The sequence below is a fragment of the Apiospora hydei genome (genome assembly GCF_038363865.1).
Source record: "Apiospora hydei strain CBS 114990 chromosome Unknown utg000004l_segment0_segment0, whole genome shotgun sequence".
Lineage (NCBI taxonomy): Eukaryota > Fungi > Ascomycota > Sordariomycetes > Amphisphaeriales > Apiosporaceae > Apiospora > Apiospora hydei.
Window position 1 is genome coordinate 2,430,391 of NW_027117363.1, and position 27,596 is coordinate 2,457,986.

General features: G+C 53.5%; 9 protein-coding genes across 9 annotated transcripts; 6 read left to right on the forward strand and 3 right to left on the reverse strand.

Moving 5' to 3' along the window:
- Positions 1–298: 298 nt before the first annotated feature.
- Positions 299–655, forward strand: PG997_003267 (uncharacterized protein; the record flags this gene model as incomplete). Its single annotated transcript, XM_066807582.1, has 1 exon — positions 299–655. The coding sequence occupies one exon, from the start codon at positions 299–301 to the stop codon at positions 653–655; it is 357 nt and encodes a 118-aa protein (XP_066671200.1).
- Positions 656–1,730: 1,075 nt separating this feature from the next.
- Positions 1,731–2,215, forward strand: PG997_003268 (uncharacterized protein; the record flags this gene model as incomplete). Its single annotated transcript, XM_066807583.1, has 2 exons — positions 1,731–1,989; positions 2,052–2,215. 2 exons carry the CDS (start codon positions 1,731–1,733, stop codon positions 2,213–2,215), a joined length of 423 nt encoding a protein of 140 aa, XP_066671201.1.
- Positions 2,216–2,791: 576 nt separating this feature from the next.
- Positions 2,792–3,755, forward strand: PG997_003269 (uncharacterized protein; the record flags this gene model as incomplete). The annotated part of the gene is made up of 2 exons (XM_066807584.1): positions 2,792–3,030; positions 3,143–3,755. The coding sequence occupies 2 exons, from the start codon at positions 2,792–2,794 to the stop codon at positions 3,753–3,755; spliced, it is 852 nt and encodes a 283-aa protein (XP_066671202.1).
- Positions 3,756–6,186: 2,431 nt separating this feature from the next.
- On the forward strand, positions 6,187–11,019 carry PG997_003270 (uncharacterized protein; the record flags this gene model as incomplete). The annotated part of the gene is made up of 4 exons (XM_066807585.1): positions 6,187–7,276; positions 7,358–7,492; positions 7,557–8,576; positions 8,630–11,019. Coding segments are annotated over 4 exons (4,635 nt in total), but the record flags the coding sequence as incomplete, so codon positions are not given.
- A 583-nt stretch (positions 11,020–11,602) lies between these two features.
- Positions 11,603–12,693, reverse strand: PG997_003271 (Cloroperoxidase; the record flags this gene model as incomplete). Its single annotated transcript, XM_066807586.1, has 4 exons — positions 11,603–11,784; positions 11,906–12,177; positions 12,282–12,522; positions 12,591–12,693. 4 exons carry the CDS (start codon positions 12,691–12,693, stop codon positions 11,603–11,605), a joined length of 798 nt encoding a protein of 265 aa, XP_066671204.1.
- Positions 12,694–15,490: 2,797 nt separating this feature from the next.
- Positions 15,491–16,268, forward strand: PG997_003272 (endoglucanase-1; the record flags this gene model as incomplete). Its single annotated transcript, XM_066807587.1, has 2 exons — positions 15,491–16,130; positions 16,189–16,268. The coding sequence occupies 2 exons, from the start codon at positions 15,491–15,493 to the stop codon at positions 16,266–16,268; spliced, it is 720 nt and encodes a 239-aa protein (XP_066671205.1).
- Positions 16,269–16,905: 637 nt separating this feature from the next.
- On the reverse strand, positions 16,906–17,726 carry PG997_003273 (uncharacterized protein; the record flags this gene model as incomplete). Its single annotated transcript, XM_066807588.1, has 4 exons — positions 16,906–17,009; positions 17,078–17,281; positions 17,340–17,459; positions 17,525–17,726. The coding sequence occupies 4 exons, from the start codon at positions 17,724–17,726 to the stop codon at positions 16,906–16,908; spliced, it is 630 nt and encodes a 209-aa protein (XP_066671206.1).
- Positions 17,727–19,895: 2,169 nt separating this feature from the next.
- Positions 19,896–23,730, forward strand: PG997_003274 (uncharacterized protein; the record flags this gene model as incomplete). Its single annotated transcript, XM_066807589.1, has 4 exons — positions 19,896–19,995; positions 20,055–21,292; positions 21,458–21,914; positions 21,968–23,730. 4 exons carry the CDS (start codon positions 19,896–19,898, stop codon positions 23,728–23,730), a joined length of 3,558 nt encoding a protein of 1,185 aa, XP_066671207.1.
- Positions 23,731–24,318: 588 nt separating this feature from the next.
- On the reverse strand, positions 24,319–25,811 carry PG997_003275 (uncharacterized protein; the record flags this gene model as incomplete). The annotated part of the gene is made up of 3 exons (XM_066807590.1): positions 24,319–25,505; positions 25,561–25,665; positions 25,727–25,811. The coding sequence occupies 3 exons, from the start codon at positions 25,809–25,811 to the stop codon at positions 24,319–24,321; spliced, it is 1,377 nt and encodes a 458-aa protein (XP_066671208.1).
- Between the last annotated feature and the right edge of the window lie 1,785 nt (positions 25,812–27,596).

The following is a 27,596-nucleotide window of genomic DNA, read 5'->3' on the forward strand; positions in this document are numbered from 1 at the left end:
AGAATCAAGGCTTAAAGTTGAGCCTGGAGAATATAGCGAAGCAAATGCCTAATGTAGCAAGTGTTCTTCCCCAAGCAAACATGCATCAATGGCCGCAACACAGCAACCGAATGGAAGGAACCCCGCATTCTTCAACACTCGTCGGCATCTTGTCCGTTCTTGGAGATAAATCTTCTCAACACGTACATTTACAATCGTGCACATAGTCAGGAGATACCAGTTCGACTATCACACTTCTTCTCTCTACGTTGACGGGGTTTCCTTACTTGCAACTTACCTTACCCCATAACCGCCACCAATGACTAACAGCGGCGGCATCAGCTCAGCCCCAACCCCAACGCCGACCCCACCGGCGCCGGCAAAGGGCAGCAAGCTCTGGCTCGCGGAGAAGCTGAGCCGCAAGCAGAGCGTGCTGACCTACGCGCTCGGCACGGTCGCGAGCGGGCGTCTGCTCTGGATCATCTCGTCGACCCTCAGACAGCAGCGGCGGGTTTTCACATCTGGTGGCGGTAGTGTTGGTGCCCTCAAGCCCAAGCCGCCCGTGCTGCCGGTTGCGCAGTTGGCGGTATGGGCCGTCTTCTGGCCGGCGGCTTATGTTGGGCTCCGGGCGGGCGAGAGGTGGGCGGATAGGGCGGTGCGGGGAGAGTGGGATTGATAGGCCGGGTGAGTGAGCGGGATGAGGTGCATACGAGTGAGAGCGTGGAGAAGGACGATTGATGACAATGAGTTGGGTCTTCAGGATGTTTGGGGGTTGAGGGGGAGGACTTCTACAGATCAGAGTTTTCGGACCAATTTGCTGGGCTGCTCTGAATCTCGGTACGGATCGTGCATTGGCGTTCAATGAATTACTGTTCCATTGATTGCGGCCCTGGAGAATACAAGGCAAGATGGCTCGCACTCTCAAGAAATCCCGAAAGACCCATCCATACCGCTAATTATGGGGAATCACACGGCCCATCCAGCCATCCCCTAGAGATCTCATGTTTATCGCTTACGCAGCGCTTGCATGTCGATCCCGTTGCTAGATTGCGGCCGGACAGTAAAAGCGAATCAACTAGCAGCACTGCCAGGTCACCAACTACCTCGTAAACCAAATCAAGGTGCATTCCATCATGCAGACTTCCCGTCTGCTGGCAACCTGTTTTACAAGCCGTCCGCTAGTGCTTGGTTATTTTTGGTTATTGGGCCCTTTTAGACTTGCAGAAACGACGAAACCTCGTAATGGTAGACTAGAGAGTCTCGCACTCGGCCGCGCTGGTAATAGGCAGTGAAGTGCCTAGCACGGGCACTGCGCATGGCTGCGTAACGTTGTACACGCGTTCTAGAATCGTTGGAAGCTCGTATTTGCCAAAATATGCACAAGCCAAGGAAGGACTGTGACGTTATGGGGAGAGGAAAGCTGGGAAGGAGGAAGCCCGTCGGTTGGGCACTGTTCAAGGAGAATGAGGCTAACAGACTACACCCATCTAATAAGAGGAGTTGCTGTCGATCTGCTGGAGCACCGGTGAAGTTTAAAGACCAGCCTCCATCCACTGTTCACTGTTCAGCTCTCTCTAGCAAAGCACGCCCGAAAGCATACATCAGCAATATACAACCGTAATAACTAAAGAGCCATTTATTATTCTACGCATTTCCCCAAGAACTCAAACGCTTCTATATACTTCCTTGAAACGAGTTTCTCTACCTATAATACTTCATATATAGATACTTTTCAAGCCTATATCACCACCATGCAGTTCACCGTCTTCCTCACCTCCATCGCCGCCTTCGCCGCCGGCACCGCCCACGCCGCGGCCGTCCCGCGCCAGGGCAAAGACAACCCGCGCCTCGCCCAGTTCCGCATCTTCTCGGACGTCGGGTGCTCGAACCTGAACCAGGGCTTCTACACCGTCGACAGGGACCAGACCAGCACATGCGGGCAGCTGAACAACGTGCCGGTGGAGTCGTTGAAGCTGGAGCGCCTGGAACCGGCCGCTGACGGCTGTGAGCGTAAGTCTACCTTTGATTCCCTACTGTGTGTTACTATACTCATGATGTTTTTTTATATTTAGTGCGTCTTTACATCTCCAACGACTGCACGGAAAAGGCTGTCAAGGCCAGCGTGGGGGTTTGCAACGATGCCACGGAGACGGGGCCGTCGGTGGGTATTCCTACTTGGAACTCGTGGCAGATGGTCTGCCCTTCGTCGGCAAGGAATGGGACTATGAGCATGTAAACGGTTGGTATACCGGCGCATGCGTTTTAATGATTTGATGGCAGTGGAGGACTTTAATGCATAGCTAATGACATAATGAAACGCTCGCATATATTGACCATGTCTCTTAGAAAGACAGTGGTGTCGGTCAGCATCTATAGAGAATATATAGCTTTATGCCAATAATTCTCCAAGTATTCATCACATTTCACTTTTGAATGATATGTTCACTATGTTACAGGTGGGCATCATGAGCTATGTGAGGAGTGAAGCTTGAATATGTTGGGTGTAATGCTGGAGTCGTAGGTGGCTGGATTGAGTTGTTCAGGCCTCGAAGCAGGGTCTCCCCACAGGCCCCGCCACCCATCTCATCCGTGCATGTAGCACCCCAGCGCTCCAGACGCGCTGGACCTTAAATTTTTAGGCTGTCAGCGGCGTCATTGTCGCATTCTACCATTACGTCCTCGCACTTTATTACACCACCACCAACAGCAATCTTCCTCTACCTGGCGACTTGATCGGCGGCCTGTAAACGAAATCCGACTCCCAAAGCTTCGATTAGCCTTTATTCCCCTACGTCCAGCCACACCAACGCAAATGGAGAAGCACGACACAAGATCGCCGCCGCCGCGACGGTCGCGTCACGACGATTCGGACCACGAACGCAGCCGAGAAAGAAGAACTTCTCGACGCGATGAGGGTGCTCGCACCTCGGAAAGACGCAGAGAAAGAGAAACATTCGAAGACAGGGGGCAAGGACAGGCGGCGACACCGACGATCTCGGTCGCCGAGGTCACCGAAACCTCGCAGGCGCTCACGATCTCGAGACGACGAACGTAGGCATCGCAGCAGAAGAGACGACGAAACACGAGGCAGCGACGGAGGGAGGGGCAAAGAGGGAGCTCGGCGAAGATCAAGAGACCGAGGTAGCCATGACTCTCGGCGAAGGAGGGACTACGACGACGACAGCAAGAGCAAAAGCGACAAAGACAAACAAGTGGTTAGACGGAACGGGCCCTTGCCTTCGCAATCCGATTCGTTTGCCGTGACGAATGGCGAAGAGCCACCGAAGCCCAAAGAGCAGCCTAATTTCGGGACCACTGGAACCTTGGCGGCCGCTTCCAACTCCATCGCACAAGCAGACGGTTCCACCATTGTGCTCAAGTATCACGAGCCGCCCGAGGCGCGAAAGCCATCGCCCAAGGACGTGTGGAAACTGTTCGTATTCAAGGGCGCCGACATAATCGACACCATCGAGCTGAGTCACCGGAGCTGCTGGCTCGTAGGCAGAGAGCTCGCCGTGGTCGATATGATCGCCGAACACCCGAGCATCAGCAAACAGCATGCGGTCATACAATTCCGCTACCAGGAGAAGAGAAATGAGTATGGCGACAAGATCGGTAAAGTTAAGCCGTACCTGCTGGACCTGGAAAGCGCCAACGGGACCATGCTTAACTCGAAGAAGATCCCGGATAGTCGGTTTCTAGAACTGAAGGACAAGGATCTCGTCCAGTTTGGTCAAAGTACGAGAGAATATGTCCTGATGTTTGAGCGCAAGTAACGATCCTTCATGCTTCCCAGGCCTCCAAGATTTTAGGCAGTCCGCTACGGAAGCTGTCAACCTATCAACAGTTTTTCCACCTGGGCGCAGATGTGTCGATCAGGCAGGCTTCCATAATCCTCACTCGTACTCCAGTCTCCAGTTGTATAGATTGGGTTCTTGCACGACCATAAACATCAAAGTGAGGCTGGTCATCCACTCTGAGTCACCCCGGCGGGAATATCACTTGTCCGTCTCATGGGGATTGCACGTACTCGCCTCCTAACTAGGGCCTAAATGCTCGTGAGTTGAGAATGCGTGTGGAGTAGACTGCGGATATCCAAGGCTTATTATTCTCTTGATATTGCCTGAGGACGAGAAGAAAGACTCCAATATTGCACGTCCAATATGGGACAATTGTTCGTCTGTCGCATAGAATATCTGAATGCGATCACGGTCGGTTGCGGTCAATATATAGTAGCACAAGGCACAGCCGCTTGGACGCACAACGTGACCTGCAAGTCAAAACATACCCAGTACCGCTGCCGCCCCCATTTTGTTTGCCAATAGATGCTCGTACTTTGCTCCTGTGACTCTTTTCCACATCGGACACTTGGATGATTGCATCACCGATGTTACCTCAGAATGAACCTCGTGAGCCTTGGTCGTGTGGGGGTTGGGTTTAATAGCTCGGCGCTACCTGCAATGCAAGCAATCCTGATATACATAGGAAAGTTTCCTTGCCGAATTTCCCTTATTGACACCGGCATCACGACGCCGTGTAAACACCTGGCCCTCTCTGTGCAACCGGCCAAGCGCTCGCAGTCATAGAATTGATTACCCGCCACTTGCTTTCCTTGAATGCTACTTTGGTACGAGGCCCTCGGATGATTCACTACTCGGACGTAGAATGACTGATGATTGAACATTATGCTTGCGTGTCGAGCCTTGCTGTCTCAATCCTTCTTCGCCACTCTCGCAACATGACTGGACATATCTGAGATATTCTCAAATCTGTTGAAGAAATGCAAGACAGCGAATGGGAACCGGGCTTGATTGGTTACCCGTGCATGCACGCCGTACGTGGGAATAATGGTAAGCAAGAAATCAATCTGATTGAATTCGACGAACCGGCTTATGCGCGTATCCAGATAAGGTTCTCGAGTTAAGCTTCGGTACTAGCGGCTGTCGTGGAACTGCTGTTGCAGCTACAGTAGAGTGTTGCAATGCAGCAACAAGAACGCCAGCCAGGCAGGCAGTCGCGACCAACCTGTACGCACGAACTGCTTCAGTTGTGGTGGCGTCTACGTTACAGCTAGAATTCCGGCTGCCTCGTGGGAGACAGAAGCTTAAGTTGCCAGCGATGCATTTCCCTTCCACACACAAACTCCAGCTTGGAATCCAGAATCTGGGCTGGGTGTGCGAGTGCCGGGTCTTGTTCCTGAGTTCGGGACAGGCAGGTAATTGTCGTCATCGCCGCATTTGGATGCCTGCCTGGCCTTGCATCGCCCCCCGTCCACCCAAACCAACCCACTTTGCAGCAAACACAGCACCAGTCAAGGGCAGCGAGCAGGGATGGTACCCTGGAGAAAGAGGGACCCTGGCACTTCCCGCTGGAAGAGGGTGTGTAGATGGGCGGGACGAGATGCTGCTAAGGCGGCCAACTAACGCCCGTTATCGCTTAGCCGCACCAGTTTTAAGGGGGGTGCCGGAGGCTCAGCTGGTCTCCATCCCTTCATCACGCACCCTTTGCGGTCTTTGACTTGGAACACCGGTTCATGCTGCGAATGACAGCCTGGGACCCCGTGACACAGGCGTCTATAATCAGACCCAACATCGTCGTCGTTTATCTTGCTCTCTCGTGCCTTTCTCTCTCTCTCGCTCCCCTTCTATGTCGTGCAGGAATGTTTGAACCGTCCCAACCACTTCGCCAACGCTAGCTCACAGTCTCCAAAGTCCCAAGTACACAAGGACTCCGCTACTGAATCATCAGACCCTCGAACACATTGGGCATATGTAGTAACGTTTCGTGTTCGGAGTCCTCGCGGTCCTACCCACCGAAGCTGCTGCCGCTGCTGCTATACACAGATGGCGTAGGATTGACCTGATCCGCAGGCCATGCACCCCATGTCTCGCTAACAGCGCCTCTCCCTCTCCCTCTCCCTGCCTCTGCTGTGCCTCGAATTACCGATGCACTTATTCTGTCATACCGAACTTCGACTTTCATATATATAAGTGGGCGAGCGTAGAGTACTGCCCTAGTTTACACCTGCTGGCGCGACTTCATTAACAACCAGTCCCCCAGAGATAGCAGTGAGAACAACAACAAGTATACGCCTTGGCTTTGGCCAGTGTAAGTATGGTAAGTGATGTATCCATTCTCTTTTTTTTTCTCTCCCTCGGCCCTTTGCGCATCCCTTGTTGGCTGTTTGGCGCACTCGATTCTTCAGGCGCACGTGTCGTACCAAGCTTATCTGAATACTTGCGATGGCTTGGTCCGGTCTCAGACCCGGGCGTAGTGGCTGAATTTTTGGTCGATGGTAGACCGGACGAGAGCATCTTATCAGCTGCTAACCTTTCTATCCCTTGGTTTCAGGGCTCGATCAATAAACAGATATCTCGCTTCGAGACGACAGCCGTATACACACATCCGGATGCGAAGGTCGATGTTGTTCTGGTCCACGGGCTCAACGGGGACCCGCAAAGAACTTGGACCGGAAAGAACGACGTCTTCTGGCCCACTGATCTCCTCCCGCAGTCGCTCCGGAACACCCGCGCAAACATCCTCGTGTATGGGTACAATGCCGACGTCTACTCGAAGAAGCATGGCGTCAACCCGTCGGATAACTTCATTTTCATGCATGCTCAAACCCTGGTGACGAGCTTGACGCATTACCGGAAAGATGAGCAGACCTCGAACAACCCAATTATCTGGGTATGCCACAGTCTGGGCGGCATACTCGTCAAGAGAGCTCTGCTATACTCCAACGACCTAAGGGCCTCTCAGCATGAAGACTATCGCCAAATATTCGTATCCACGTTCGGCATCATCTTTCTTGGTACTCCACACGTCGGCTCGGACATGGGCTCGTGGGCCGTCATGCTGCAAGGCATGTCGGACGCTGTCATACCCAAGGCCTTTTGGCATTCGGAGTCTGTGTTACTCAAAACTCTCAAAAGAGACAACGAAACGTTACAAAACATCAACAACCACTTCCTAGATATCTACCAGCGATTTAAGATCCTCATGGCTCATGAAAACCACAAGACCGACTTGAAGGGTACGAAGATGCTGGTGGTGGATGCTCAGTCGGCCAGCCCGCAGCTTCCCGGCGTCACCTACTTCGCCATCGAAGCAACGCATTCCGGCATGTGCAAATTCGAAAGCCGCAATTCGCCGGGCTACCGGACGGTCGCCATCACCATCAAGGAGTGGGCCGAAGAAGCACCAGATGTGGTTTCGACGAGGTGGCGGGTCGAAGAAGAAGAGAAGTTCGCACGGGCGCAACATGAAATAACGGAGAGAATGCAACCTTGGGTAAGTAATTGAATGTGTTGCGGTTCATAAGACTCGATACTGACCGTTACGCAGTTGAAGTCGCAACGAGCTGTTCAGCATTCAGGTCAAGGTTCAAGTACGTTCTCTGGAGAAACCCCCTACTCAGCTCTACCCAGTCCTGGTCCTTCCCATCGGGTTTTGCGTCAAAGCAGATCAGGACATGTCCTTTTGCCTTACGAGATCGAGGAGATGTTTGAAAGTGACAGCGTGTTCGTTGAGCGTTGATATTTCTGGGATATTTGGCTGATTCCTTGTTTCCGTAGCACAAGACCTTGATAATCTTAATAAGTCCCTTTCAGAACTCAAGTCTCCCCCAATGCTTGATGCCGTCGATAGGCCCAACCTTCCAGCTCCAGAGGAACCCGAGCAAGGACTCGAGCCCCCATCCCAAGAGTCCACTTCGGACACGGCTCCCTCCCGGGATCCTCTGTTCGTGAAACCGTCATCCTTCAAACCCAACACACTTTTCAAAGGCCGAGAAAAGGAAATGAAAAGGTTACACAAGATGCTGATGGATAAGGAGAGGCGATCAAGGGGAACGTCATCAGTTCTTATCCAGTCCTTGCCAGGTGGAGGCAAGTCCCACCTAGCTCGTCAGTACGTCTTCGAGCATAAAGACGAGTACCCGGGCGGGGTGTTCTGGATCCGGTGCAAGTCATTACAGGAGCTGGAATACGGCTATTGGGATATTGCCAGATCGGTGGCATCCCAACGGATCAAGCACCTGGACGAGGTGGCGGATACCAAGAAAATGGTCCGGACTGTGCATAGATGGCTCAGCTCGAACGAAGATTGGCTGCTCGTCCTCGATGGCGTTCATTTCGATTATGAAAATCTGGAGGACTTTATCCCTTTCACCAAAGGAACAAGTATAATCTATACATCTACCGAAAAGACGACGCCGGAAGACTATCAGTTCGACAATCCCCAGGTGATAGCGCTCGAGTCGCTTTCGGCGCGAGAAGCCCAGGAACTTTTGCTAGAAGAAATGGGGAAGAGCAAACCTTGGAATTCCGATGATCTCAGTCGGGCTCATGAGTTGGTCCAGCTTATGGAAAGACTCCCGCTCATGATCCATGTGGCTGCATTGCACTTGAAGGCTACGAGAGAGCCTTTGTCAAAGTATCTCCGATCGTATCGAAGCCGGCCGAAGGCTGGCAATTTGCCTGCTTACCGAGCAGTCAAGGAACAGCTTCAGCACCGCGGTAATGTAGCTGCGCTCAACTTGATGTCACTTATTGCCTTCTTTGGTCAGCACGTTCCGGTGGAGATGCTCGCCCTAGGTAAGCACTATCAAATCAGTGGAGGCGCTGAACAGTCGCTAATAAGTCAACAGGCATTCGTGCTTTGGACAAGAGAACCCCGATGAAAACCTATGACCCGCAAACGCGGCGGTCTTCTCTAAACAGTACCCTCAAGGTTTTGATCGCTTTTGCCCTAATCGAGCGTAATGAGGACGATCAAGTTTCCTCCAATAGTGGGCACAGCTCGCGTAGTGTCGACATGAACCAGGACAGCCTAGACATATTGAGGATTCACAGCATCGTTCAGGCATTCTTCATCGACACCCTGGCTGACGAAAAGCAAGCGTCTTTCTGGCTAGAACGCGCCGTCCGCGTCTTCTGTCGCGCCTTTGATGAAAGCGACCGTCGAATCAGGGATGATTCTACGACAGGCTTGCCGGAGGACTACCGACGGTTCCTCATACACGGGAAGAAGCTGTCGTCTTCCATAGACCGGTTTGAGCGCAAATATCCGGAGCTTGCTGTTCCTAGGGAAGAGCTGGAGTTGCGTCTAGAAGGCATCCAGATCAGAGTTGACCGACTTACCAAGAGAAAGCGGTCAAATGATGAGGAAGGCTCGGGCGAATTGCCACTTGTATCTGTCTTCGAGCGCACCAGTAGCAGCTCAGAAGCCGACTCAGTTTCGACTCCTCCTAGCGACCCGAGCTTGATCGAATGGAACCTATGGGACGACAGCACCGCACCTCTAGAGTCACCATCGGTTTACAGCCCCGGTGATTATAACCCATATCATTGGCATGTCACTTGGCCCTATGGCATGCCCGAGGTGGACGACGACAGCGTTTCGCGGACGGTTACGCCTGAGCAGGCCCCTACTGAGATATTCGAGTCAATCTCAGTGCCTGACGAATATGAACCTGTCAACGCGGCACCTTCGTCAAGCCACCGCACAGTAAAGCGCCATGTGGAACGCCGGTATCGAGATCACGCTGGGTCATGGAGAGCGTCGCCACAGATTCTGAGTGACCCGCGAGTCAGTCTTAGCAGGGAGACCGTAAAGGGGTTCATCAGTCACACGAACACGCACGGCCATAACGATAACATTATCATCCTCCCTTCTAACAACAACAGGGTCACAGCCAATAGCGATGCAGAGTCCACGCTTACTAAAATATCAAAAGTCAACCCACCGCCACCGAGGGAAAGCGGCGAACCTATTTTCGATATGAGCAAACCCCCGGTCACCGACGCACCACCGGTACGGCCTAAGCTCATCGCAGGTCGCCCATCTTACACCGGAAACCCTTACACCGAGCCGTCATCACCTGAAGAAGAAACCCCGACCCCAACGTTCTCTCAAGTGGTCGGGTCATACCCAGTCCCGTCCTCTAGCTACACTGCGCATACCATCAAACGTCTCAAGGAGAATGACAAGCCCGTCTCCAGCGAGGGTCTCAGTCCCGTCAGAGTGTCAAGCCCACTTGCAGCAGAGCCGCTCACCTCGAACATGCCAGCGGGTAATGCCTCGCCTGCTCCTCAGCGCGCTTCCGGTAATGTCTCGCCTCCTTCCCAACGCGCCTCGCCTAAACTTCCGTCCCCGCCCCTGGTAGGCCGGACGAGCAGGCCTCCATCTGATCCACCAAGTCGAACAGCCCACTCAAGTCCGGCGCAGTACACTGGGCCTTTCCGACCTCCCCCTATCCCCGTCGAAGTGAATACATCCAGTGCTCTACGGACCTCGCCTACCAACTCCTCGAATAGTGTACGGCGATTAGACTTGCATAGCCGACCAGACCCTGTTTTTGCCGACATCAGCGAAGAACCGGATCATCATCTCTCGCACTCTGGGTCTTCGATCCGATCTCACTCGGTGCAACCGCCATACCCCCAAACCGTCCCTGTCCATCCCGCTGGTTATCCGCCAATATCAGTACATCCTGCGCCGTGGGCCGCGCCCACAGACCAGTACCCGCAGGGCTATTCTAGTCAGCCGATGAGCCGTGATCATAGCCACCAAAGCTCAAACAGCACCCACTCCTTGCCGCTTCCCCATTCTCCCCCATTGCAGTACCGGTCTAGCAGCCCGCTCGCCCGCGGCGCCTCGCAGAGCCCCCAGATCATGCAGAAACCGCGCTCGCGCCGACCGAGCGTGGTGGAGACAGAGCCTAGTCCGCGACTGGCAAGCTTCGATCTCGAAACCCCTCCAACTAGCTACAGTCTTTACAACGGTTCCGCCAGCAGAGGGAGGCGGCGCGCGGACAGCGGCACTGGTGCCAGTGTGATTAGTAACACTAGCGATACGATCTCTGCCGGCCCCGTCATGGGAGGAGGTGTCTACCCTGGTGCGTTGGGCAATGGCAGTGGTGAGCTGAGTAAGCATTCCAAGTTCTGGAGCCGACTGGGGCGGCGGGGCAGGAGCCTAGGGTCTCAACACCGCAGGACCGAGAGTGCCGGGGAATACTCAGGAGGAGTCCCAGAGTGAGCCCTGATCTGAGAGGCGCCGCTTTTGAAGCCGTGGGAAGGCACAGCATCGAAGGTGGTGAGGCGATGAGCCGGACTGCCTCGGCAGCATCAGGGGGATCCGGCTGGCGGATGGATCGATAGTCGAGTTCGGATCGAGTTCGCCCGGGCCGCCACCTTCCAACGGCACTGGTGGGCCAAGTCGGCGACACAGCAGTAGGCGATGGAGCAGCAGGGGCAAAGACAAGGGGAAGGGCAGTGGCGGTAGTGGTGGCATAGGGTTGGGTATCTTGGGGTAGAGAGGAGAGAAACAGAAACACGCTTAATGTTTTGCTTCTCTTGGAATCGAGGGCGGGGTGGCTTGTTTATAATTCGCGGTGGCTTCAGTCAGTGTGCTCTAGTTGATGCGAGGCTCATATCGTGAGGGAAGAAGTAGTAAATAGTATTTGCATTTTGTCGCATTTCCAGGTTCGGAAAACGCTGTTTTTACATACATACCTTAGATAGATTGGGAGCATAACTTAAACTAGAGCATGTAGTATATTGCACGTTTTTGACGGTTTCCAACAGAGTATCTTGACTATCAATCACTAGACCAGCCTCTCTTATAGGTCGTCCCTATCCTGCCAGCTGTTGTCACTGTGTCCAGCGACAAGTGACTCGGCATCAACCGGTGATGCTGGCCCGGTGGTGGTGGCTTTGGCGACCCGCCCGGCCATTTGCGTTAACTCGTCTAGAGTGATGGCCTTTTCTGCTCTCTCCCATCCCGGTGGAAATCGCTCATTCTCTATTTTCGAGGAGGCGATTTTCCGATTGTTAGCCAATAGCCCCCACGAACGAGTTTTACTCGGAGCCAACACCCCTTTTCATTTAGAGAGGGTAACCTGGATGAAATGAGATGAACATACCGAAGAAGTAGACGAACGTCTCTTTCGGGATAGTGGCGGCCTCACGATCGCCAAACGCGATCAGGTAGATGGCCGTCTCCAGGAAGCTGTTGTTCCGGAGGACGTCGGACAGGGCGAACTCGGGGTTTGTCCGGCTCGAGGCGTCGATGCGCGCCTGCCGGGCCCGCGCGGCTTGGGCGAGGTCGATGACGGGGTCGGGGAAGTGGGAGAGGGTCTCGGCGAAGATGCTCGGGTCGAGGAGGTCGGCGCGGGCGAAGTGGGCGTCTTGACGGCTGGGGTTGAAGTTAGGATCGATCACATGGGCCAACTCCCAACTCTCGCCCGTATGCACGTGACTTCAAGGAGGGGGAGGGGGAGAAAGGGGAGGGTCGCTTACCTCAAGCTGCCGTCGTGCTCGAGGATGTTGTGCCGGGTGAGATCGCTCAGGGAGAAGGTCGTCGCGTTCGACGCGGGGTTGGTCGTGATGGCCGAGGCGAAGAAGGCGCCGGCGAGACGGGGGTCGGCGTTCAGGCTCGTCGCCAGGGCGCGGCTCAGCGTGGCCGCGTCGATGTCGCGGCCGTCGCGGGGGAGGAAGCCGTGGTTGGCTAGGGTGTTGAGGCCGGGACAGGGGCCGCGCGCTGGGTGTTTGTAGTACGCCGATTAGTACTTCGTCTTCGTCTCCGGTAATGTGTGGCTCTGGTATTACCATCGCTGGGGGCCGGAGGACTCCATTCGTTCCCGGGTGTGTTGGCTTGGGCTGGGGTTATGGCCACCACAGCCGCCGATATTGCTAGGAGAGACGTCTTCATTTCGGTTGAGTTGGAATTCGTAAAATGGCTGTTTGGAGATCACAACTAAAGAACATCATCCCATGGTCTCCCAACGAATCATGGTACTTGGAAAGAACTACCTCGCCATGCCTCTCAACGGGACCCGTCTCCTAAATATATTAGGAACATCATTAGACACACAGTCAGCGAGGTCTGACCTCCATTATGGGACCCTTGAGCCGCGGTGCCAAGAAAAGCATTCTCGTATATGTGATAGGCTGGTTTGCGGTTACGAGGGGCCTTCTTATTGGCTACGAGCCGAATTTCAGCTGCGGCGGGTAAGTTTTGGCGTTGAGCTGAAATGCTCACCTACATATCCATGCACCGTGTAAGCACGACGCCTCCCTCGGCTATCGGCGATAAGGTTAACTGAGACGACATTCGAGATTTCATTATTTCGTTTCCTATTCAACAGTGGCATAGCTTAGTGCTGGCTAACGACCGCTTTCAACCATGAGCGCTGGATATCCCCTCAAACTTGTCCTGCTCAACTCATAGGTTTGAGATGAGTTTAGGGACTCAAATATATGACAACTAGTATGATACCTACCCAGTCCCCTGTGCCAGTTCTGATATTTCATCTAGGTGGGCTGAGAAACATGTATTAACATTACAGCCATTAAATGCCAGAGTACAAGGAATGATTACACCAGCCAGTCTCGGCATGATGTCATAAAGCAGTTGTTATGTATTGAGTGGTCATGACAGAGGCCAAGGCTGCCAACGGAAACGGGTGTGGCCTAAGTGAGGGTAATATGGACCAGCGCCGATAGGTATTATCTCAGTGCTATATAAAAGCAGCAAATATAGTTTGTTGTTTATAGCTAATCTGGGATTCAGTATTGCAATCAGTGTTCAATGTCAACAGCATAAGACTGTCCCTGACAATGCGTAGCTAAACACTCTAAGCAGTATCGAATACATAAGACAGTGAAATACGGGGACCTGAAAGACTATACTATGTGCTTTATGGCTTTCTCTTCTTTTAAACACACTGGCTGGGTTATACTCCTGATAGAGTCTCTGGCTTTGTACTCACTGGGTGTTAGTCGACCTCTTAGATACTACCAGTATTGTTTGTAGTCTTCTAATAAAAAAGGAGTATTATTTCGAGGCCAGACTTAGTTGGAGACAGAAGTCACGCCACTTTGTTGCCCAGTGTCTTCCATTTTCTTCCGAGCCGCTTTTAAAATCTAACATTGCACGATTGATCGATTCTCCACACAAGAATGTAATGATCAGGCTGGTTATCATAGATATAAAGGAGATCCCTTAAGATATAGTTACGGCGAGATGGGGAAGCAGTCTGGCCCCGTGAAGCTTTTCATATCAGGCATGGGAAGTAGTTGTATCTTTCGCTAGCCTAGTATGAGAAATCAAGAGAAGTAGCTACTCCGTAAAGCGCAATAGGGAGTGTGTACCCATCATTATCGTCTTCACGACGAAGAACTTGCTTTATGGATGTGAGCTAATCACAGGGTATTACCCATGTGGCGCACTAAGCATAGTCTCTTCTTCTTGATGATATCGGATGTCGGTGTCGGCGTCCACAGGACCTTACGCTTCAGCCAAGCGGATGCATTTCCCTCTTGCTCTCGGTTGCTTAGAGTAGCGTGCACCACCCCGAAACGAAGAGATGAGAAATTCCATCATGGTAAACCATACTCTAGTGTAAGCGCACCAGTAGCGCACGTGGCCCATGAAGCCCTAACGTTATGTGGTGGTGTGCGGCCAGACGGAGCCTCAGTATCTGTTCCGCTATCAAAGACAGCCCAAGTAGGATGAAGTGTGCATCTTGTGAAGGCTTGAGGCCTCGAAACATAGCCGACACGACAGCCGAGTCTGGACCGGCCTGTTGCGTTGACCATCGTGGTGTCTTGGCGCGGAGTAGACACCCGTCCTGCCAGTGGGTGTTGTCAGGCCAGCTCCAGGCGGTGAACGAACCTGGTTGAAGGCGATTGCACGACGTGGGATGGAAAACGACTAGCACTCGGCCCAGTGCCATGGTTGAATGGAGTGTCAATGGACTGAAGCGCAAACGATGGGAAGAAAAACGACCATGGTCGAAACCGGGTAACGGCCGTGTTGATCAAGCTTGGCCAATGCGAGCTGGGCTCAAGCTGATTCGTGGGATTTCAGCGAGCCTGCAAAGAAATCTATCAGGGTAGCATCGCCCGACCCGTCGTTCGAGTTATATAGCACGTTTCCCCGCAAACCGTGAACGCATATAGACGACACCATCCCGCAAAGGCTCGCGACATGACATGTTGGCCGGCGCGGCATGAGGAGTAGGGCCGAAAGGCTGGGAACTACAACATCTAACAGTAAGATAAGCCCAGACTGGCGATGGTGGCCGACCGACGCCGTTTCCCCATTCCCAAAAAGACCCCATGAGCCTCGACCCCTTCGGAAGTGTCTCAATTGAGAGCGGAAGGAACTTTTGTACGCCGTACCAGTTGTGACGAGCTAAAATAGGAAAAGACCAGGTTCGGTGCCGACAGGTGCGGATCCCTCGCACCCCTGAGCTGGTATAAGCCCCCCGCCAGTCTGGGGTCCGATTGGCCATGTTCTACCAAATCATTCGGCATCCTGCCTGAGCCTGGCGCCACATACTCCTGACAAAACAATAATAGCACTTGGCAGCGTCGTCATAATAAGAATAGAAATGTCTATATATCTAGACCTTCACGGCCGGCCGTATGCCCGAAGAAGTCTTGCTTCATCTGCAACCGAAGCTTCACCGTCCATTCAACGCCACTAGCCACACACTCTCAAGATGAAGTCCACCCTCGTCGTCCTCGGCGCCCTCGCGTCCCTGGGCGTGGCCCAGCAGGCCTCGCTCTGCGACCAGTACGGCTACCACGCCTCGAGCGGCTACTACTTCAACAACAACATGTGGGGCAAGAACTCGGGCTCCGGCAGCGGCTGCACCTACGTCGACTACGCCAACAGCAACAGCGTCGGCTTCCACGTCAACTGGCAGTGGTCCGGCGGCGACAACAACGTCAAGGCCTACCCCTACGCGGGGCGCACCCTCGACAGCAAGCGCACCGTCGCCTCCATCGGCTCCATCCAGTCCGCCGCCTCGTGGCAGTACAGCGGCAACAACCTGCGCGCCAACGTCGCCTACGACCTCTTCACCGCCGCCGACCCCAACCACGACACCAGCAGCGGCGACTACGAGCTCATGATCTGGCTCGGCCGCCTCGGCGGCATCCAGCCCATCGGCAGCAACGTCGGCTCCGTCAACGTCGCCGGCCGCACCTGGGAGCTCTGGGACGGCTACAACGGCGCCATGCACGTCTACAGCTTCGTCGCCCCCAGCCAGGCCAACTCCTTCAACGCCAACATCAAGGATTTCTTCAACTACCTCTCCAGCAACAAGGGCTTCCCCGCCAACAACCAGTACCTCATCAGTAAGTCATACTAACATGTACCCGTTCTGTCGATGCGCGATAACTGACTCTCGGAAAGCTGCTCAATTCGGAACCGAGCCCTTCACCGGTGGCCCGGCAACTTTCACCGTCTCCAGCTTCTCCTTGAATGCCAACTAGACTTTCAATTGAAAGGTGTATTGGCCTGTCCCTCGACTGACAACGGTTTCATGTTGCGGATCTGTAAAAGCGAGGAGTGAAGAAACGATGGGTGCATTTTATGAACATATTCTCTTCAAGTACATAATCGGTCTCTTGCAATCAATAAACACCAGCTTTCTTGATCATGCCATAACCGCATCTCCAGCAACACTGAAGAAATGCAGATCATTGCGAGTCGAATATTGACGCACAGCAGGAACGGCGCGGATGCCTGCGCAGTACAGCTGGAGAAGCAGGATATAGCACTGATCGACACGTTAGCCAACGAACTCGCCATTGACACTCGACGAGAATGGTAAGGACAGTAGTAATGATCAGAGATAGAACAATATGGTGTAAAAGAATCATGCTCGTTGTACGAGTCATTAACAGCCTCAAAAAGGTCATCATATTACTTGGGAGAGAAAAAGGAGAAACAGGGCGCTTGTTTGTACTTACCAGTTGGCGAAGGACTGCGGATGACCTGGGAAGGTACATCACGGCACGACCATCACGGGATAGGAGACATAAGCCTGTATTCGTCCCTTATGCGACGCAAGAAAATCCGATTGCTTTATGTACAGTTCTACAAGTCTTGTTTGGCTGGTTTCTGCTTCTAGTCCGAACCATCGACGGTGGCCTTGACCGGGTCGATCTCGACGCCGTACTTGGCCTTTATCCGCTCTCGTCGTCTCTCCTCGTATCCCGGAGGCTTGATACCTAGAAGAGCTGTTAGAATGCAACCGAGGGACACTGGATATGGCATTTTTGCTAGATCATCGTCTTACCTCTGCCCTCACCCACTTCCGCAATAGTCTCGACCAACGGTCGCCTTCGGTTCTTGCGCAGGTACTCTTTTCTCTCGTATTCGTCGATGACATCGGGTCTCTCGTTCTTGCCCTTACCCACCAGGCTACCGCCAGTGAATTGCAGGGCTGACATGACGATCGAAATGCCCGCACCCCAACCGAAGATCTGGGGCATGCGACCAGCTGTTTCACAGTCAGATTTCCCGCCCTTGCCCAATTGAATAGGGGGACTTGTACGTACATCGCAGGCCGAGAATACCGCCTCCCAGGAAAGCTCCAATCGTGGTGTTCCAGGTGTCGTCCTTCTCTCTGAGGTTGGCCGAGGCATCCTTGACGAACATGTAGACGGCGGGAACGGCGGCTGCGCGGGATCAATTAGCTCCAGTTACGCTCGCGACAGGTACTCCGAATGAATTGGGCCCGTACTCATGGTAGCGACAGTGCCGCCGGTGCGTGTGACGACGCCCCAAGCTCCGATGTTCTGCTTGGCGAGGGAGTTCTGGACGGCGGACGCGAAGAAACCAGCAGCGCCTCCGACCAGGCCGCCGGTGACGGACGACTTCAAGGCATTCTTCTGGTGGAAGGGCTCCTGCGGGCGCAGAACGGTGATGGGATGGGGGTTCGCCATCTTGGGGCGGTTGTGATGTGCCAACACAAGCGCTTCGTGGGGATTTGACGGACGTTGGGGGAGGTTTCGGGTCTCGAAAATGCGTCAAGCAATCAATCAATTGAAGCGGCAGCTACCACGGCCAGGCTGGATTCCAATTGGAAGCTTGGACGTTTCGAGCGAGAGAGGCAGAAGCTCGGACATTCTTTTGGCTGGGAGGAGTTTAGCCGAGGATTATACGGAGGGACTGTTCAATTGGCGCTGACTTGCTCCAATGCCTCGAAAGCCACTCTTGGAGCGGGCGGACGGGCGCTTCGAGATGTGGCGCAACGGAAACCTCTCACCCTACGCCAACGTCACCTCTTTCAAATCCACAGGGATTGCCCGCCCGCATCAGACCCAGCTCCCCAAGTTCCAGCCCAAGGGCAGCTAGACATCACAGACAGACAGAACAGGCAGACCTCCATTATTTAATGACGCGACAGCAGACTTGAGCAACAGTTCCATGCCGAACTACGTCTCGGCCATCTTTGCATCCGTGGGAGTCTCCGGGCAGCGCCCAGTTTACTCTACGTCTTCTTCCCTGTCTTTATTGCAACTGTGCCCCATCTGTTCTTAGACTGGCAGTCGTCGTTTCCTTCTCGTTCCCTGCGCTTCATGCATAACGCTTACATGATACCCTATCCGCCACGCTTCATCCGCCACACATATATACCGTCAACTGCTGAAGGAGACTCAAACTCTCCCAGGCCTACTCAATTTCGGTGAACCAGGTCTCGTTATTCGGAAAACACATACCAAGGTGCGACTCTTTTCTTTGCTGCTGTCTTATTCTATGTCGCTTTTGTTCCCATGAGTTCCCAGGACTGCGACCTGTGGCGTTCTCATCTTCAACTTCAGTAGTTCTGCATTTGGGATCTTCGAAATGGTGTACAAGTGAACAGCCATGCCTCTCCCGGCGCTCTTTTGTTATTTTGCATTTGTTCTTTATCACCCAGCCCCGGCCCCCCCTTTTCATAGAGTGTCTTGCTCAACCCTTCCGCGCTTGGCCATGTGTACGAAGCTGGAGTACCACTCGATGGAACACTGAATATGCTTATATGGCTTTTCAAGTAAGAGGCTTCATAAGTATGAATATGCCCATATAAAACTTCGAGCTCAGCTGTCATGCCGTGTGCGCTAGCAAGTACTATGGGTTGTGTTCAATGTATGCGATATAACCCAGGGGTTTCATGGATGAAGTCGCTTCCTTGCCCCTTATATACAAGTTCGTCTCCAGCAGCAGAAGCCCGTCCCTGGTGTTATGTTTTCGTCCATGGTGATTCCCAGGCTCATGGCTCTGTGGTATCTTGTCGCCGAGTGTGTGGCATATCCGTACCTTCGACCATGCTCATTCGAAACATCTCTTCACCCTTGTGCATAACTTGTCGTATTAACGAACAAAGAAGCCGAAACTGATATTTTCTCTCTTGCCAGAGGAGATATCCATTTAAGTGGTGATCGGGTTCAAGCTGCCTCACGCATCGGAACGGAGGGGTTCCTTGTTGCGTTTGCTATCCCGAGTCGGAGCCTAGACCTTGTCGTCGCCCCCGGTGGCAAGCCCCTCGATAATTAGACCCCCAGTCTTTCAGCAGCGCACAGCTAGCAATTGTCAAGCTCTTTTTCACCATCGCAAGTGTTTAAGTAGAGATTATCGGCCATTTCTTGTGTATTTCACTCAAGAAACCGAAATTGTTTGCTCCAGGGCGCAGCCCTGAACAGGTACTTTCGGCCGTCCTCACTGTTATCCTGTACTGCGTTACCATCGCCGCTGGCAACAAGGCTTGTTCGCACCCATCTGTTTGTGACTCCGGAGAAGGTCAGTACTTTTCTCATCTACACTCTCATCTGTTTCAGCAAGTACCTGGAACATGAAACTTCTCGTGTAGCTCCCACAAACCATCCCCAGGCTGCATCGTATTTCCCGATAGTCGAATTTCATCGCACCTGCCTTCTGCCTCTGCTTTTCGACAAAATCTGCAAGTCTGATTTCTCGTCGAGCTTTTCCAATTGTTTACCCTTTGCCTACTGAAGTACATGGAATTAGCTGAAGCTCCCCAGTTCGGACTGCTTCACGCAATACGCAGCGCAACTTGCTGATTCTTCCCTTCAAGATCGTACTTGAGAACACGAGAACAGTGTAAAGCAGCCATGGCGAACCTCGCTGGCTCCCAAGGCAAGGAGACTGCAGCCATGGTCAAGGACAACGCCCTTGCGTTGCTGAACGAGAACCGCGAACCACATGTGAGAGGTGAGTTGGCAGGCAACACCTCATCGGCTTGATGTAATACTGACAACTGTTGGCCAAAGTTTATACTTCGCCCCGCCTGCTGCGCGATCTTACAGCTGGGGAATTGCTGGTCGGCTGCAACGGCATTGGCGACAACGTACATGAGCTCTTTCTTGTTTCTCCGCAATGTGGGGATGTCGCCTCAGACTTGGATACGTCCATCATCTCTTGTGTCTGCGCCAACTGCCGGAAGCACTTCCATGTGATATACAGGAACGACCGGGCAAGCGAAGAGAACTTCGGTAAGATTCATCGCAATGGGATCCACGTCTTCATTCTCTATCAGCGCAAAGACCGCAATGATTTCAGGCTGGAAAACCAGCACAGACACTCATTCCCAGTCGGAGAAACCAAATTTGTCTGCGCAGTTGATGGTTGCTACTGCAGCGTCGATGTTATTGCCCTGAATCATGTGCTGTCCAATTCGGACCTTGACAATCTCCAGGACCTCAATCGAGGCAGACGGAATCTTGCAGCGGCACGTCGAGAAGATCCAGATCGGTTCCTGAGCACCGCAAATTCGTTCGGCGACAACTCATTGGAGGTCTTCCTCAAATATGTTCGGGATGGTCTGGAGTCGGAAGTCGGGCAGAGACGCATTCGAAAGCGCAACAAGAAGTTCATGGTTTGCTTTGGAAGCGACTTTGACCCGCTGTTCCGGAGTCTGCGGTTCCAGGAAACGAGCGACCTCAACCCCGAGACTGGCGAGTTGGAGGAGTCTTGGCTTTTTCCTGAAATGGATCAGGCGACACCCATTACACGCTCCGATACACTGCGTGCCAAGTGGGAGGACGCCGGTGCTGAACTGAGAGCCTCCCTCCAGCGTCGGAACTTAGCATTCGAGGGCCCACTGTTGGAACAAGCTTGGCATCAGCTCGCAAAAAGAATTCGAGTTCAGTATCATGCCGTCACTATACCAATGGGCCAGCCAAAGGACGATGAAAAACCATATGACCTGCTTGGCTGCTGGGCAGATTACACAGCCGAGTTATTCGCGGGAGTAGCCGTCCTCCTGGCTGAGAAGTGTCCGTCTCGCGCCACCGAGTTTTACGAAGCAGCCAGAAGCATCATCAACAAACGGAGTTTTGATGGCACATGCCTGGAAGCTATGACGCAGCTAGCTGAACATGAATCCTTGCGTGAGGCATCCATGCAACCTGCACAGTCGCAGGGAATGGGACCGAAAGACGCCGCTGAGCTGCTCAACGTCGAGTTAAACTACCCGGCCGACTTAATTCAGGACTTCGTGAACAACCTGGTAAGTCAGTCCGAGTTGTCCTATCATTCGACCCCACCCCCACCCTGGAGTAAACGGGACATGCAAACAACCATCCTTGAATTTCCAAACTTCCACCTCATTCCTCAATGATCATCGCACTTGTTACCTAAGGCATGTAATTATGCACCCCACTGACTTTCCCAGGCTGCGGAATTAGCAAAGGATCCCGCAAAGACCGAAAAGGCTGCTAAGGCTATCGAAGCTCTTCAGACCCTTGCCAACTACAAACGCACCAACGACGCTTCGGGAGCTGCTGCCGGCGAGCAAGAAGCTCAGAAGCTAGAGTCGTTGGCCGGCGTTTTTCAAAGCTACGCAGGTGCCGACGCACAGCAGTGGTTCGGCATGCCAGGTCTAGAGACGACGCAGCCTGCCGAGCAGGATACCAGCTTCAAGAACACTCCTCCGGGTCTTCACAACATTGGCAATACTTGTTACTTGAACAGTCTGCTACAATACTTGTACAATGTGAAGCCTATCCGTGATGTGGTACTTCGTCGCGATCAGGATAGGCTTGAGCTCACTCCCGAAAGTGTTGCCGCACGTCGGATTGGAGGCACTGGGGAGTCATTCACTCTCGAGGAAGCTATTGTAGCTCAACAATGTAAGTTCTCAGACAACCACCAGTAATGGAAGATCACTAATGTATGCGAATAGTCATGGAAAGCCTTGCGCAGCTTTTTGATGATCTCCAGACGACGAAAGAAGCATCAGCTCAACCCTCTCAGAAGCTGGCCAACACCGCACTAAAGTCGGCCAGTGCGCTGCTCGTTCCGAAGCAACAGGCAGAGCCTCCTCCTCTGCCAGCTCGACCCTCGCCAGCAGCACCGACCGAGACTCAGCAGGATGTTGATATGGTTAATGTCACGGTGGAGCCCTTGGTGGATGCCAATGATGTCCCCAGCTCGATGAGTTCCCAGACACTGGTGAATGACAGTGAGGCTACGTCCATGGGCTCCTACGTGGAGGTCAAGGCGCCTAGCGATGCTGATGACAAGGCGAAAAACGCTGTTTCTGGAGACGAGGAATCTCCCAAAGTCTCGCACGTCGAGGAGATAAAGCCGGATGATCTGGCTTTGAACGAGACCACATTCGAGGAGAAATACCAGATCATATCCGAGCGCCTGGAGCAATCGGATAGAAAGGGCACAAACCAGAACGACGTCGGTGAGATCGTCGGTAATGTTCTTGAACACCTGATGCGGTCGATTCCGTCGGATGGCCCAGTACCTGGACGCCCTGATCTGCAGTCAGACAAGATCACCAGGACTTTCTTTCCCATGTTCGTCAACTATTCGCATCGAATGGACGGTAACAAAGACACGGTGAGCAAGGAAGTCATCCCAGATCGCTGGCTTAGTGCCTTTCCCCATGGCACTGAAGGCGTCAAGAGAACGATCTACGAGGCCTTGGATGAGGCCACGCAAATCAGCTTTGTCAACGACACTCTTGCACGCAGCACCGTGTACCAAAGTCTACCCCCGATTCTGCATATCTACATCCAGCGGACTGGCAGCACCAAGAATAGAAATCCCGTGCTGATCGAGGACGTCCTATACATGGACCGCTATATGGAGGCCGGTCCTGATTCGGAGCTGGAGAAGCGCCGCAGACAAGCGGCTGCCCTCAAAATGCGCTTGTCCCATATCGGTGGTCTCTCCAAAGATGATACTTCTAATAAGACGAATGCTTCCACTGACGTTCCGCTACCGCTAAGTGCGGACGACGAGGTTAAATGTATTGATCCGGAGACGCTCACGTGGGAGGAATTCATGACATTTTCGCCATCCAATACAGAACCGGATATGGAGTCTTTGAAGCGCAAGGCAGAGGTTTCTCCTCTCACCGTCCGCAAGAGATACTCGAATGGACAGGCCTCTGGGATATGTTCCCAAGCCGCAGTTGAGTTGACCAGCGCAATTGAAGAGCAAGACAAACGCGATGAGGAGGAGCGTAAGAGCCTTCAGGCAGAACTAGCCCAACTATTCAACGGCTTCGAGAACGAGAAGTATCTCTTGCACGCCGTCATCTGCCACGGCGGCGGCGTCACGGCCGGGCACTACTGGGTCTGGATTCGCGACTTCAAGAAGAAGGTGTGGCTGAAGTACAACGACAGCACCGTCACCGAGGACCCCCGCGACTCCCAAGCCGTGCTCGACGAGCTCAACTCGGGCGGCGACCCTTACTACCTGGCCTATGTTCGCGATGACATGCGAGACGAGATGGTGGACGTGCCCCAGCGCGCCCCCATCCCCGACGAGCAGGACGATGCGCAGGCTGCTGCGCCCGGCCACGTCATTGAGATGGAAACCATTGAGGGCGTCGAGCCTGCTTCGCTCGTGACTATTAAGGAACAGCCCGAGCTGCAGAAGCCCGAGGCAATGGATATGGACGAGCCGCCGCCTTACCAGGTTCTTTGAGAATGAGTTGCTTTACAGGAGCGAGATTTCTGTTAAGCTGCTGGGATGAAAACGGTGGAGAAAGGCCTCGTCCGTCTTGTAGTGTTATGTGCGTGTGCCTTCCTGGGAGAGAGTTCCGAGCTTTGTTGCATAAGTTACTGCATGTCTATGTGTTGCAGCGGCGGAGTTGGTCAGAAGCATAATCGTAGTAGTCTTTCAGGCCTGCTGAGGGAGGACGCCGGGCCAATTCGCTAGATAGGTAGTCGAGTCAATGAAGGATGATTTTGCTGACATTTGAGTTTGGCGTACATATCTGGTCGTGGCAGGTGGGTATGAAGCAATAGGAGTAGTCTACCGCCGTGTAACACAGTAACTGGCCGGGCACACGGATCATGGCCGGCGTGAGAATCAGGAAATGGTGTTCAATATCATCAATTATAAAAAGCCTATCAAACCCAGTATATACCATAGCTGGCCACATGGCGCTCAAGCTATTGCCATAACACCCCTAACTCCGGTCATTTGAACCCGCTACCTAAACCCCAAATAAAATTAAAGTCGATCGTAAAGGGCACAATATCCTCGCGTTTCTCAATCACGCGCGGCCTATCAGTCCGAGGTCACCAGGAACATGCCACCGAGCAGACCCGCCAACACGAGCGTCGTCAGGATGCCCGCACCGGCGCGGTCGGCCGCCGTGATCTCACGGGGCTTCTCGATCTTCTTATCGTCCTTGGCGCCGGCGTCTGGATCGCCCTTGGAGGAGCCGCCGGTCTTGGAGGTAAACGGGGGCTTCGCCTTGTCGACGAGGGTCGAGTAGATGACGGACAGGGCGTTCATCTGCTCGCCGACGCCGGCGTTCTTGTCGTACTCGGAGCCCTTGAGCCAGCTGAAGCCGCAGGCCTGGCCGGCGGGGCCCTTGAAGTCGCTGCTGGTGCCGCCGCACTGCTGCGCTGCCGCCTTGGCCGACGACTGCAGCAGCGGGGTCAGGGTCTCGTGGGTCTCGGGCAGGAGCTGGGCCGTCGTCGCCATCCAGCGCGACAGGTGGCCCTTGAAGGCCTGCTGATCTGTGTTGCAGCTGCCCTGGGGCTCGCAGGCGATCTCGTACATGATGCCCTTTTCGTTGAAAAAGGTCTTGGTCGTGAACTTAGCAAGACCCGTCGTCCGGTCCTTCCAAACGCCGTCCTCGGTGATGTTGTACATGTGCGCCGCGCCGACCATGAAGATGCCGGCGTTGTACGTGAACAGGGCGCCGTTGACCTCGGAGCAGTTCTCGCCGTTGGCGTAGCCGGCGCCGTCGCGGACCGTGTAGTCGTCATCGATAAACTTCAAGTCCTGCTGCCACTTGAAGATCTTCTCGGCCCAGTCGGCGTACTTTTGGTCGCCGGTGAAGCGGTAGAGGCGTGCGGCGATGTTGAAGAAGCAGCCGTTGGAGATGGAGTTCTTGTAGTTGTAGCCGTTGTTGAAGGTCCAGATCTGCCAGCGCAGGCCTCCCGCGCAGTCCTTGGAGTCCCAGCGCGACACGTACTCATTGAAGACGGCCTGGGTCAGCGCGAGCCAGCCGGGCTCGCCGTCGGGCGGGTTCTCGAAGTTGGCCTCGGCAGCCGTCATGGCGGCCATGGCCCAGAAACCCTGGTCGTCGTTGCCCAGACTCCGCGTCTGGTTCTCGGGCATATAGTCGTGGTCGTCGCCGGCTTGGTGCAGCATGGCCTGGTAGGTGATCTTGTTGTACGTGTCGTCGCCGGTGTACACCCAATAGTCGATCAAAGCGCCAAACATTGCTCCAGCCTCCCACCCTGTATTCCCAAGTCAGCCTGGTTGGACAACAGCCAGACATGGAGTTTGACTTACAATAATATGGATCTGGCAAGTTTCCAGCCACATCGCCAGTGTTGTTACCCGAATAGTATTTCACCATGCCATATGCTACCTGGCTGGCGGCAGCCTTGACGGAATCTGTTGGATATTCTGTCAGCTAATGATGTGAGAGGGGCACAAGTCCGGAAAGATTGCATACCATCGCTGGACCAGTCAACATCGAGGGCAGAGGCCACACTTCCAAGCAAGGCAGTAACGCTTGCCACTCCGGCTAAAAACCGCATATTATATGTGTATACTGCTGTGTGTGGGGGTATCGATTTAGTTTTAGTAGAATATGTACAGACTTATAAGAATAGAATACACAGCAGAAGGAGGAATCGAGGGAGGCGTAGGTGTGGGAGAGTCGAGAAGGAGTGAATATGATGTTGAAGGAGTGAAAACGAGTGACGAGGTATGCGACCAGTCGACCAAAGGTGTGACTGAGAAGGAGTGTTTCGTGGTGTTTCCTTCTATTCAAGTCTGAAAAGCGACTGCGACTGCACGACCAAGTTCGCGAGACGGTGGAGTTGGCGGGCCCCCGACTCGTAATGGATGGCTGTCCATCACCTGCATCAAATCAATAAGCGTGCGGTCGATATTACCATCTACACACACGCTGCCAGTGACTGGCATAGTCCCGGTCTGACCCCCACAGTTGTCCCCGCCGTGTATCGGCGCGCATCCCGGCAAAGGTGTGTTGACAGTCCCGCAAAACAGAAACTGCACAGCGGTAGTAGTAGAACAGGAAGGGGAAGACCACAGGAAGATCACAAGTCGGGCTTGGCATTGCGACGTCTAGGTCGGACATTTGAACGCAAGGCCCTTTGGCTCTATATTTGGTACCTCCCACTTGACCGATAAAGCTGCAAGATTCGAGACCAAACGCTGCATTGGCGAGAACCTCGAAATGTTTGACAGGTACCGTGAGTGCTTTATAAGCTAGGTAGTGGGAATAACCGCTGGCGTAGTATTGCTCATTCCGACAATACGTAAGGCGGCTCATGCGACTAGGTCCTGCAGACTGCCAGCGGTTCCGAGGCAGCGAAATCCCAGGCGAAGCACAGGGTTACGCAAGCGCAGGGCTCTTATCAGACCTCTTCGGCCGCTGCGCACACGAATTGTGTCCAGCACAAAGGGCCTTTTGGCCTTGGGCACATCTTCATTAAACCGTCACAACTAACAAGTGGGTTGATATCCGAAGTAATGCCTCGAGCTATAACAGTCATGGTTGGAGCTTTTCGCAGGGCGTACTGGCCTGCTGCGGATATTCCGGGGATAAAGGAACAAGCTTTTGGGGCAGTGCTTGGCGACGACTAACCAGCTAACCAGCGCCAGGGCAGCCAGAACCTGCGTCGACACGTCGAGCAGCCAGCAACAAAGCAAATTGGATGTGCGTACGTGGGCTGCCGGAGTGGGAACGTGTGTTCGGACCGATGGTCATGTTGGTAGTTTTTGTTGGACCTTGGTCCTGAAGATTCGTAACGTGATTAAAATCTCTGGTGGACTGGCTACGTCACATCTGGTGAAGACTTTTGGGGCTCCCACCACTCCAATGCGAGGGAAAAGGGGTTTGAAATCCCCGAGAGACTCGGGTTTGAAACATCCAATCACACGTTCTATAATCAAACATCTTCAATTGATTTCTTTCCCCAGCTCGACCGGTCAACTTGCAAATGGGCAAGGAGGAAAATCCAATCGGTTTATTTACAGCCCGCCTCAATGTCGTTATGACGGAACCCTTTGGGTCCATGCCTCGTGCCTGCCAAGAACTGGGCTAACGGGTAAGATCTACGTGTGGAGCCTGAGCCTTGCAGCTTTAGTGGGGGAAGGAGCATCCCTTGTACGCAATGGTTTGGTTCTCTGCCCTACGGACGGCCATGACGACCGACGACCTTGGGACGCCTTCGCATTTGAAGGGTGCATGGTGTCAGATTGGTATCAGATATCAAATGTCAGGTCCGAATAAATCATCCAGGCGGAAATCGAGATCATAAGGAGGCGTTTTGTTCATTCGTTGGCCAACGTCG